Source organism: Chelmon rostratus, chromosome 3 (genome assembly GCF_017976325.1).
Source record: "Chelmon rostratus isolate fCheRos1 chromosome 3, fCheRos1.pri, whole genome shotgun sequence".
In the NCBI taxonomy this organism is placed as follows: domain Eukaryota; kingdom Metazoa; phylum Chordata; class Actinopteri; order Chaetodontiformes; family Chaetodontidae; genus Chelmon; species Chelmon rostratus.
Genome location: NC_055660.1, coordinates 20740939 through 20753564, shown reverse-complemented (window position 1 = coordinate 20753564; position 12626 = coordinate 20740939). Strand labels below are relative to the sequence as shown.

Genomic DNA, 12626 nt, shown 5'->3' with positions numbered 1-12626 from the left:
TGACCTACTAGGCTCAGCTAACTGGGAGCAGTGGAGACCAGTGCCCAGGTTCTCAGTGTGTGTGCCGTAAACCCAGCAGAAATGTTCAAAGCGGATATTTTTCAATAATGTTTGATAAGCAATAGCAGGAGATAATAAGTGTTCTGAACAGATGTAAGCTGTTGTAAAAGCCCTGTTGTTTTTAGGAGAGAAAATGAGGGGCAAGAGTTCTGGCACAGAGTTGAAGTGTGTGTGTGTGTGTGTGTGTGTGTGTGTGTGTGTGTGTGTGTGTGTGCGCGTATACGCGCTCACACACATTTGGATGGTGTTTGGATGTCCCCTCAGTGCCAGGGCTACATCTGTGGGAGAATGGTGCAGGTGGGGAGCTCGAAAATACTAGAGGGAGCAGCAGGAGGAGAGAGGGAGAGAGAAAGAGAGGGAGGGTGGGCTGCTGATGCACGAGGGGAGGGCAGGGGGGAGCAGAGCAGCCGAGCAGAGCTGTGCCGAGGAGGAATGCAGATTGTTTCCATGTGTGGGGAGGACAGGAGAGCTGAGTTGGCTGCAGGCAGGTGCGGTTAGCCCCTAATGAGAAAAGTTGTGTTGGTGATGGAGGAGGCCCAAGACACTGCAGCCCAGTGGCAGAGCGCAGCCAAAGCTGAAACCACAATGTAGTTCACTACTGGCCTCACATGCTGCACTAATACACACTGTGGGGCCGAGCAGAGATAAATCAACACTGCTGGAGCTGAAACTAACTGGCACTGCTTACATTCACTGTGGGGAAACTACTGTGGTACAGACACTGTAAACCAATGCTGAAACTAAAGGCCTTGATACACGGGCAACACTTTGTGTCAGTGTAGGTGGGCAAGTTTGCAAACAATTGATGGACAAAATCTTGACAATGTGACATATTTGCCTCCCCATGTCCATTATAATGTTCCTCTGCAAGCATTTTAAAGATGGCAGTGTCTAAGACGTGGACAGCACAACATTTTTTTTCAGCATGAGAAGCTTCAAAAACTGCATTTTAGAAATACATACTACGGTTCGCCCTTGGAAGTAGTTTGACAAAGCAATCCTGAATCTAGGTCCACTTACTTGCAAGCTTTTTCCAAGGCTTTCAACCATAACGCACAGTGTTCATTTATGGATTTTGCTCAGTTTTCATGTACATGAATCGGTTTGCATGCAAGCTTAACATATCTCTCATTCCATCTCTATCAAAGCTGAGCTTAGTTCCATGTTGAAGTGCGATGTGGTTAAAAGCTGGAAAAAGCTTGTGAGTGGACCTTGACTTGGGACTGTTTTGCCAGAATAATGCAGGTTAACAGTTATGAATGACTACAGATGTCAGCTCAACTTTCAATGTGGCAATATATTCAAACTGTTGATCAACACTGGTACCATGGGCTCAGTCACTGAGTGTAGCCAGTGCCAATGCAGATCCATTGTCTGAGCACTGCCTCTGTATCACGGTCTTCGCTCTGAATGACATGCTTGTCCCATTAAACCCGAAGATGCCTACAGTAATGGCACACTGTAAAGTATCATCTGCGTGCAGCACTGTGCAGCATCAGGTTTGCAGCGGGTGATGAGAGAGAAGGAAGAGAAGGACATAAAAACAGAGGAAGAGGAGGAGGAGGGAGAGGCGGATGGGTGGATGTTAATTAAATGAGGGAGGTTGGCGGGGTACCTGAGTCTGCTGGGGGATATTCAGAAAGTTGTCCCGTGTTCCGATGCCGACAAACCGGTTGGGAGCTGTGGAGCCTGGCGTGGAGTATGCTATAAACAGAGAGAGGGACAAGTGTGTACATGCTTTTACACACACACATACACACCGAGCTCATAGAAGAGTTTGATGCTCTCCTTATCATTATCAATATGTTTTAATATAATATTAGCCTAATGCTAAGACTACGACTACGATCCACTGTCAAATGAATTGCTGGAAAAAGACCAGTAAGGGTCATGGGATACTACTGCCCTGTTAGTCACATGGATGATTTATTCATTTTGAGGGCAGGTTCGTTGTGACTTTCCTTTATTTAATCATTTAATATGTCTTTAACAAGGGGATGTACAGCCTGTAATGATTAGCACAAACATAAAGTAGCTATTTCCCCCAACTATGGCTGCACTGTTGGTCACAGCCTCTCCTCAGCAGCCCCTGGCCTCAGTAATAAGCCACCGTAATCATAGAAAACCACTGAGGATTCACTGTGGATTTAATAATAGGGTGACCAATGGAGGAACTGTATTCATCACCAATGGTAACCAATGCTCCATTTACATTTAATAGGTTAAGAGGAGCATCTTGCCTACGGTGACACCATTCAGTGATGCCACAGGATCAAATTTAGGGCAGTTGTTCTCACTGGACTCCAACATGGCGGCTGACTAGAACTTTTGCTGTGCATGACTGGACTGAGGTTGAGGGGATGGGGATGTGTGGGGGTGACAGTGACAGGGCTGGAAACTGATGCATGAGTGAGGGTACGCGTGTACCATATGCATGTGTGTGTGTTTTTATGACTGTATTTACGATATCTTGAGAATCAGAGACAAAAGTAGAGGGGGTTAAAAAAAATACAGTGATAACAGTCACTGGAATGAGAAAAGAGACGGAAAGTACGATATTTATTTATATAGATGTTCATATAAATAAATAATAAAGTGACACGTTAATTCGAGAGAGTTGGAAGGGGGGAGGGGAGGAAAGGTTGATAGGACAGCAAGAGGAGAAAAAGTCAAAACAAAAGGAGGAGAAGGTGCCCCGGTTGCTCCGTCCAGTGCCCCCTCTTGGTGTGCCTCTCCCATGGCCCGACTCTCGCACCGCACCTGTCTGGGTGGAACCAACCAAAGCCTCACCGCTCCCTGATGACACTCCTCTCTCCCGCTCCCCCAGCATAGCACTAATTAGACAGGTTTGATTAGATTTTATCATTCATGTTAAGAGAGATTTGGGTTGTTCTTGTTATACTGTGATTTCCATGTTTTTTGTTGTTCTCAATTTTTAATTGTTGTGAGATTTGTGTGAAAGTGGCGAGGGGATTGGGTGGGTAAAGTGGGGCATGATGTTTTTTTGGAGTCCACGCCAACTGCCCTAATTTTGTTCCCTTAAAAAGAAAAAAGAGAGAAATAAAGGAAAAAAGAAACAAAGGAGGATATGAGAATATATCAAATAAAGAAAAGAAGGCAAAAAAGAAATGAGAGAAGGGGGTAGATTGTATTGCCACTGTCACAGACAGACATGCAAAGTCTGCGTTGATCAAAGGCGTGCGGCTACAGAGGCAACGTGCACAGGGCCCTGCTCTGCTCCCCCCAAACTACAAAACACATCAAAAAGAAGGGAGAGAGACTACACTGCCTCTTGTGGTGCTTGCAGGAAACCGAACACCAGAGAGAGAGAGAGAGAGAAAGAGTGAATAAAAAGATTTTGAGGAAAGAGAAAGGGTGGAGGAAAGAGGCTGAGGAGGTTTGCAAAGACATAAAGAGAGAAAAGAGGACTGAACTTCAGAGATACAGAAGAGCTTGAAAGAGGATCTCTGGTTTGGCAAAGGCGTGGCTTCTGCCTCGACAGAATTAGATCTTGCTTGTGCAGTACGGTACAGTACAGTACAGTACAGTACAGTACGGTACAGTACAGTTCATAAGGTCATGGATGAAATAGGAGTGAAGCTCCTGGGGCTGCTGAGTGTTTGACTGCACAGACTACAACCTTACTGGAAGCAGTCAGCTAAACTATGAAAAACTACAGCAGTAGCCATTGTAGAAGTCCCACACCTGTGCTTTTTCAGTAGTTGTACTACAAGATGACAGAAAAAAGCCAAGTGTAGCTGCACTGCACATAAATACTGGGACGTCTATGATGGCTACATCTGTTCTAGCCTAACAAACTTGATGTAGTTTTGCTTGGAACAGAGGACAAATCAACTGGCAGCTAAGAGCTAACCATCCTACTGGAGCCTAAAATCGGATCGGAATGGCTTCTATGAGAAGTCTGTGGGGAGACTGGGGCAGTAATGGGGGTTTGTGGAGGGGAGTGGGAGTTTGGGGTGACTTACACGGAGATGCGGGTGAGCTGAGTCCGCCGTCAGTGGGCGTGCTGATGATTTTAGAGTCGGGCATGGGGAGGGGCACAGGGCGCGCCACCGGGGGTGGCGGAGGCAGCAGGAAGGAGCCCGGCATTTTGCTCTGGCCACCTCCATTAGGCTGCAGACGGACCATACAGACAGGGTGAGCAGGACACACCCCGAGAATATACAGTGCACAAGGAGCCAGACACACATACGAACACGACATAAAGTCACACACACGGCCAAGTTTCCTATGTCAAGGTAAGACACTCATATACAGACAGATGCAAACAGAATCCACACAAGTAATCTCGCACACAGGGACAAAAGAGATCACCTAACTCACCCACAATTTTAGAATAAAACAAAAAAATCAGAAAGTCTGGTCAAAAATAATGAGATAAATTAGAAGTGAAAAAAATGTTGAACAATACCAACACACAAGTGGAAAATAAAAATGGAGTTGTGCACAAGGGAAGTTATTATAGTGCAATGTAGGAAATTAAAAAAGAAGGGGAAACCAGCAATGAGAAAGGGGTGTCTCTATGTGCGAGTGCATGTACATTGTGTGTGTGCATGTGTGATTTCACTGCTGATACTGTGTCATCAGTGTGTGAAGTAATGAGAACAAAGAATAATACATGACATGAAAAACGGCTCAATAAGTGGTTTCAAAGTTGCTCACAAGGCCAAGTTTTCAGTAGAGGTTTACAGTTCTACCAGCACCCTGCACCTCAGCGAACATGTCTGCAAACAATTCTGAAATGTTTGATGTTTGATGTTTGGAAACTCTAGCTTTCAGGATGAGTGTTGGGCAAGTAGTGGGGGCTATCGAGGGGGCACCTCCCTTCACTGAGGTTTCACTGAATTAGCCCCATGACACCTCAAAAAAGGCTCAACTGTGTCCCAGAAACACCACACCCCCACCCCCACCCCTCTGCCCCACTTAGCTTCCTCAGTTAGTTTCCTCCTCACCCAGAACCCCTCGCTAGCTTCCACAGCTTCATCTGCAACATGGTGTGCTTTTAATGTCTTTTCCTTCTTTCCCCTCGGCACTCACATAAACTTTGTACAGATAAATATTTTTAATGATTTCTGATCACCGATCACAATGCAGACTGGGAAAGATGTGCCCGTCAAGAGGACATCACTTGAAATGGCACCTGGCCACTGAGGGCTTGTTAAATAAGGAGTCTTAAATGTTTGCTTCAGTTTCCTTCCATGGATACCTAACTCTCTGAACAGTGCTAATCTAGATCCGTCTACACACCCCGTCTACCAAGTTTGCAGCCCTAGTGCTTCCCTTTAGGAAATCCACTGCCAGTTGCCAGTCCCGCCCGGGTCATACCTGCCTGTCTGCTGAAAGGGGCTTTTTCCTGATATTTTCTTCGTTCATAAACCTGAACATAACTGTGGGAGAAGTTTATATGTTACAACTATGATGAGTCAAATGTGGTTTGGCTTGTTCCCCCTTGGTTTTCTCCAACTGGGTTCTTTCTCTTGTTTAAGCACATCTGGCTGCCTCCTCCCGTTGACGTATTTGCCCTTAAGCTATTTTCTTCTTCCCTGGTGAAGTTGCTTCACTTCACAAAGATTGCTCTGTTCCCTGGTCTGGGCTCACATGACCCTGTTGTATCTGCATATCTAACAAATAACATTAGAAATGATGTAGCAGTCACTCTGTATAGAATTATAAACTGACTTCTAATCAGCGCCAACGTTTCTTTTATGGCCGTTTGTGCCGCAGACCGTCCCACCGTCCCCTCACCTTCCTTTGCTGAACCCATAGACCACTTACCTGTGCGCTGGGCTGTCCTGTGCCATCGGTGCACACAAACTGCACAAACTCCTTAAGCGGGTCCTGGTGGTGATGGTAGCGTATGGTGGGGTGGGTGAAGTACGGGCTGGACTGCTGGATGATAGAGGAGGAGGGGAAGTGCAGAGCTGAGGCTGAGGCACGGGGACTCCCTGCGGAGAAAAGTGAAAGGGAAACAGGACAGGGAAAGGAGAGGAGGAAGAGGAACATGAGGAGTAGAAGAGAGACCAAAAGTAGGAAAATACAATGAGGCTCAGGTCATTCTATTTGTTTTTTACTACTGTAAAACACAGGATTGATGTTAACTTTACATTTACACTCTACTCAGTCCATGCATACCTATGAAAGTATATAAGACATGCATATGTTCTAACTAAGCACCAACACAGCTGGCATCAAAGACCAGGTTGTCGCTTAGGCCTATTATTGTCATAACACAGAAAATCGCTGTGACATTCTCTTGTGGTTGACTGACTAGAGCTGCTTCTGCTTACAAATGACTGGCATTATCCCTGGCTATTGGGAAACATCTGGTCCCATTCATTTTAGAAATCAGCCCACTAGATTTCTCTGTACCTCTGGTAAGCCTGGCATCACCACATGCACATACACACACTTTCACAGGCCCATACACGCTCCAGTGTTACAGTATTTTCTGCCTTCTGCTCCCTCTCAATTTCTTTCTCAAACACACACACACACACACACACACACAAACCACTGGTGTATGACAGTGCCACACACACACACAGTGGGTTTTTCCACTTTTGTTTTATTGCTTGTCGGTGATGTGTAATCAATCAGCAGCATATCCTTGCTGTGCGGTTCTGCCCAGTAGTTTGAAGCTTGAGAGAGAATCTCCCCTCTGCTCCCAACCAACCACAAAACGCCTCCCGGAGACATTAGTCAACCAGCCAGCCAAACACACACACACACACACACACACACACACACACACAAGGCTCCACTGTCTGTCTTCTGCTGAGATTCTATGGCTTTGGTAATTTGGCACACCAAACTAAAGAGGCAAGCTGCTAGGTGAGGGGAGCCTGGCGAACAAGCATCTGCGATTATGTCTGTCACCTACTATCTCTTGTGTATGCCGTACTCATAAAGTGTGTGCCTGCTCTGTATTTTGGCGTATTGGTGTTCCCATCTTTTTGTGTCTGGGTGTGTGTTTTTTTTCTGCTGGGTTTTTGTGTGCAATTGAATTTTGTGGGTCCTTGCTTCTGTATCTTTGTTTGCATGCATTTTTGTGCTCTGTCTGTATGAATGTGTTGCTATGTCTGTTGCAGCTTTCATGTGTCTTTGTATGTACAGTATATTGATGTGTGTGTGTAATCACCGTCACAATGGCGGACTCTCCAGACTGGTATAATCAGACAACAGTCAATCTGGCAGCTCTCCACGTCAGTCCGGAGCCAAAAACAGGACATAAACCATCTAGTCCTTACCCCTGAGCAGCCACACTCACTAGACCTACACAACAAGAGCTAATAGCTCCAGTCCATCCAAGGCAAGCCATGATTGCTAACTGCTTCTCTCCCCCCCTCTGTCTACCCCCATTTCTCTTTTCATCCCTCTCTCCTTCCCTCCCTCCCATCATCCTCCAGTCTCTTTATAGAACCAAGGCCTCCGAGGGACATTCCATTTGGATGGCAGCCATTTTAGCACAGAGAGTCCTCCACAAGAGTGTAAATTTACACATACGCACATGTGTGTCTATATGTGTGTGCACAAACGCACCATTCAAAATCTCTAAACGCTGTCTCATTACAGTCTCTCTATTTCATGAAACCCTCTAAGCCAACAGTGCACACACACAGTTTCAGAGAGTGTGAGAAGTTAGTTGGACGAACAAAGAAACCTGAGCCAGTCCCTCACACCTCTTCAACTCACGCACCAAACAGAGCAGCAGATTTTAGAAATCAATTCAAATGCAAAATTCAATCTGGTGCTTTGGATTCTCCAGAGGGTATAGGACTGCTCCATGCAGATAAACAACATGGCTTAATGGTGCGAGATCCGGCCTGAACTATATTTTCTAAATATACTGTGGGGAGCTCCGTAAGTAAAATTCAATACGTTTCAACATGGAAGGCAATGAGTCCAAATGACCTTTACGCGGTAGGTCTGGTTTGGCTGTGGATCAAATCATCCCTCTGAGAGACAAATGGAATGAGAGGGAGAGATTGAGAGAGGAGGACATATTTACTCCTTTGAAAAGTGAGACCAGCCTACAGGGACTTGTTGGCAAACTTGAGATCCTGGAGACTTAGGGAATTCTCTGACTGGAGATGGAGAAACCATGTCGGTTATCCTATAGCACCTAAAAGCTCTTATGAGGACAACTTGCCCTTAGTGCCTCTAATGAAACAAGACCTTGGAAATACTGGATGTTACTTTGGTTACTTAATTTTATACACTACAGACTACCTCTGTGCAACTGCATGACTTCAGATACTGTTTTAATCCCTGTTACAACTTGCTGCTAAATCTGTATTTGCTCTATACTGGCAAGCAAAATCTACCATACACATATTTTGAAGAACAAACATGAAACTGAGATGGTGCATCTAAAAAAACAAACAAACACAAAAAGAAGCGCTGGTTGGCTCTAATAACTGACAGATGCACCATGGCAAAGAACCCCCCCTCCCGATTAAGACGCATGGCCCCTTTTTTGTCCTCTTCTTGTAGATATAGTACTGATTTTTTTGATTTTCACTATAGTGTGTCTTTTTCCTTGGTACAACAGCTTTCTTGACCATAAACAAGTAGATATTTTCCAAGGTTCTCATGTCGTGTACGTATTAGTTTTTGATCTTATTACAGCATAAATTAAATTATTAAGTGTGTTGATAACTCCATTTGGTATATTAACACACCCAGTCAAGTTCATTATATAAGAATACACAGCTTTGTCAGTTTCAATGGAAAAACAGACTTCTAAAAACATTACAATGGATGCATGAAGCAGCAAGATATGAGGCCAATAAGTCACAAAGGCATGGATGCAGCAATGGTACCATGCAATGACAATATTAAAACACACAGGCACAAAGATGGTGGTAAAATGGATGGATGAGAGAGGCTGAAAGAGAGAGAGAGAGAAATTTATGCCAAGCCATGATGATAGCAGTAACACTGAACAGGTGAAACTCTGCGGGCATATTGCTTCTCAGCAGTTGCAACTGTAGGATTTTAAAGTTTTATTTTGCTTTCTCAGTAAGTACGCTTGGGATTTTTCATCATTTCCAGGCACACGTTTGTAGAATGTATTTTGTTTCTTTCCAGAGGAGTTCGGAGGTGTAAATATGGCAATCTAGGATCAAGTTTGACACTCCCTTTCCTTCTCTCTCTTTTTCAGGTTATAAAGGGGGGATTGGGGTTGTTGGGTTCATGGCAGCGCTCTCACCTGGTCTCACTCCTGCCAGCACAGGCAGCGGGTGGTGTGTGAACGCCATGCGGGGGGACCTCGTCTGGGAAGTCAGGGCGTTGAAATCAAACTTCCCCGGCTTCTTAAGTGAACCAGGCGAGGACAGTCCTGGCGAAAAAAAAAATGGGATCAACAAAAAAAGTGGTGGGGAAGAGGGAGGAAAAGAGAGAGGTGGTTTTAATCAACAAAATGTTGCTTATTTAATTGGCTACACTAAAAAAAATCAATTTGATTTTTTATTAAAGGGGACTTTGACAATCATGATTTGCTGATTAGATTGTTTAATTTCCTCATTGGTTGATGGCAGTGCATTGCTCCCTGTTCTTTTGGCTGTTGTCCCATTAGTTTCAATGAGTCAATCAGAGGACTCTAGGTTGTAATAACTCATTCAGAGATATACTGCAGGATTCCTAACTCCCAGCTTTATAGTCAGATAATATGGGCTGAGCAATGTTTCAAAGCCTTAGTGCATGTCTTCAAAGAAAAAAAAGGGAAAAATAGCTGAAGCCAATCTGAATCTGCTTTTTGCTTTAGAGCCAAAACACATCTGTAGCTATAATAACCTATCCTGTGCCACTGTATGTTTTTCTCTCTCATCTCTTTCTCTCTGTTTCTCTCTCTCTCTTTCAGGTGCCAACTCCAGGCTTTCTCTGTGTATGAGCATGGCCACCGTACAGCCACAGTCAGCTAGTTGTGGTCTGGCTTCAGCGAAGCTCACAGGCTGGCTGCACGAGAAGAAGGCTTCATTCAGAAATAGCACACACTGTACAGTATGGACACGGCAGCTGCTGAGTGCGAAAGACAAGCAGACGGACAGAGAGAGGAGACAGAGGGAGGGAGAGAGAGAAAGAGAGAGGCGAGAAGAACGTGGGAGACATGAAAATATGTGAGGGAGCAAGGGAGCGAGAGAGCAAAGCAGAACCTGTGAAAAATGCAGCAGTGTCTTGTTTTTCAATGCGTTGCTCTGACGACATGTATGAAATTGGAATGTCATAAGATGTTAAATATGGTTATTATCTCTCACTCACACACACTCACTCGACGTCTGAACATACTCAAAGGTGCGAGCACACGTCCAATCACACGAAAACAAAGACCTTTAGAACACCGTCACATTTAAATGATGAAACAATGGACACATTTCTTCTCCATTAAGTTTTCTTCTAATCTTCCTAACAAGTGAGTGATGTGATAATGTTCTCTGTTTCAACTTTTTTTAGACTGTTGTTTGGTAGTCTATTTCCGTGGCCCCTCCGCATCAAAGAAGGCATTAAATACGATTCCTCCTCAGTTCTCCAGCTGGAGACGTGTGAAAGTCTATGGGAGTGTGGGGGCGTGTAAAACCTTCCCTCCCTGTGTGAAAGAGTTAAGTCTCAAGCAGGTGGGAGTGAATATGTGTGAACCATTTATGTCTTTAGCAGACATATATCCCCCCCCCCCCGCCCAAAATGTAGCAGGAGTCTGGGGGCGTATTGTACTGTCAGACAGATTCCAAGCATGAAGACAACCCCAATCCCACTTCTGACACCAATAGTTAGCAGTGATTGCTATGACACTGTCACACTGGTGGGAGCAAACTGGAAATAAGAGCAGTTTGCAGAGACTTAAACAAGGAAAGGCCCTGGAGGGGAGATCTGGGAAAGGCTTGGGTTTGGAAGAAAGTATAACAACCAGAACTGTATAGATTAAACAGTTTCAGAGAGGTAGTTATGTGCTTTAATTTTGGAAGTATAAAATGAATCTGAAGTTGTGAGAGCCAGGAAACACAGAGAGGATCAGATGAAGATTGACATCTGTATATATAGGAAGTTATAGCACTGTCACTATCACCAAGGGAATGTGAAAGACAATATTCAACACTTCAGAGACTGTGCAATGGTCTGATCTGGCTTGTGTGTGTGTGTGTGTGTGTGTGTGTGTATGTGCCACAACTGCACTGTTTTCTCTCTTGGCAAGGCTTATTATTTCACTGGCAACCAATCAAGCGCTCCCATGATGACCCTTCTGTCTCTTTGCACTAACAGGCCTGCCACCAGATGCGCCTCTGAAGCACACACAGACGCAGAGACAGACAGACAGACACACACACACACACACACACACACACACACACACACACACACACACACACACAGTTGAAAAAGGTAGGAGATAGTGGTTTAAATAAGTGAAGGAAAGTGAGGGAATTCTCCTCTCTCTAGTGATTTAAACCACATATGTAAGTCCAGCCGAATCCCTCTACGGACCTGTAACATTTAACTCAAAACACCAAAAAAGGCCCCCGCCACCGCAAGTCTCTGGTGTCTCAAGAAAATTTCACAATCATTTGGAACTAATATGAAATCATGGTTGTTTCGTTTTCCTCCCCTAACCTCCCCCACCCCTCTTCTAGCCCCTGTGGAGCAGATGTCTCCAGCATCCTCACGGATCCCAAGGCTACACACACACGGAAACACCATCTGGGTCCATGCTTCAGCTGTGCATGTGTGTGTGTGTGTGTGTGTGTGTGTGTGTGTGTGTGTGTGTGTGTAATATGTGTGCACACATCTACCACGTGTATTTCTGAAAGCAACTGTGTTTGTGTGATTTATATGTATAAATGCATATGTGTGTGTGTGTGTGTATGTGTGTGTGTGTGTGTGTTACTGGATGTGTGCGTTTTGTTGGTTATGGAGGGAGTCAGGGGGAGTTGATGGTGCTGTGGACAGACGGTGAGGCACACCTGTATGTGAGTGTGCTTTCTATTCTATTCCAAGAAGCCGCTTGGTTTGTTTGTCTGTGTGTGTGTGTGTGTGTGTGTGTGTGTGCGTGTTTTTGTGTGCTGCTTGTTTACATACCCCCCACCTGGACAGGAATTCCCAGATGAGCTTTGCCTGTGGCAGGTGGGATCCTTTGGAAAAATCGGATACACACCGTACCAAAATCACACATTCTGTACTCGCTCCATCCTTGCTCACGCAAACCTCAAGCTCTACTTTTTGCCTTGGCCGCTCTTGAGTGTGAACCATGTTTTGCACTAGCTACTGTTACAAACTATTCCCAAACCCACACAACATTAAAAAATAAATTAAAAAACGGCTGATAATTACAAAAGCTTTTGGCTTCCTAATTTTTCGCTTGGATTTTGTAAATTAATTGGGTAAAGGGTCCAGATTTGCACGCCATTCTACACCTCTATTTGCCAAACTCATTAGGAGGTGTACAAGGCTGTGTGTGGTGCACTTTGGAGAGTAAGGGGGCACACACACACACACAGAGCAAGAGCGAGTGAGAGAGACAGGAAAAAGATGGGAGGTGAGGCTCTGGTGCGCCA

General features: G+C 44.9%; 1 protein-coding gene across 11 annotated transcripts in view; it reads right to left on the bottom strand.

Annotated features, from left to right (window-relative positions):
• The window catches only part of LOC121604626 (nuclear factor 1 X-type-like), a 114224-nt gene that overhangs the window by 6572 nt on the left and 95026 nt on the right, over positions 1 to 12626 (bottom strand). For 6 of the 11 annotated variants that reach the window (XM_041934194.1, XM_041934190.1, XM_041934196.1 and 3 more), the window contains 4 exons: positions 9293 to 9421; positions 5857 to 6026; positions 4047 to 4194; positions 1676 to 1764 (listed from right to left, as the gene is read on the bottom strand). In XM_041934194.1, the coding sequence (XP_041790128.1) occupies positions 1676 to 1764; positions 4047 to 4194; positions 5857 to 6026; positions 9293 to 9421 (536 nt within the window). The remainder of the gene's footprint in view (positions 1 to 1675; positions 1765 to 4046; positions 4195 to 5856; positions 6027 to 9292; positions 9422 to 12626) is intronic. The other 5 variants (XM_041934198.1, XM_041934200.1, XM_041934197.1 and 2 more) reach the window with 4 other exon arrangements.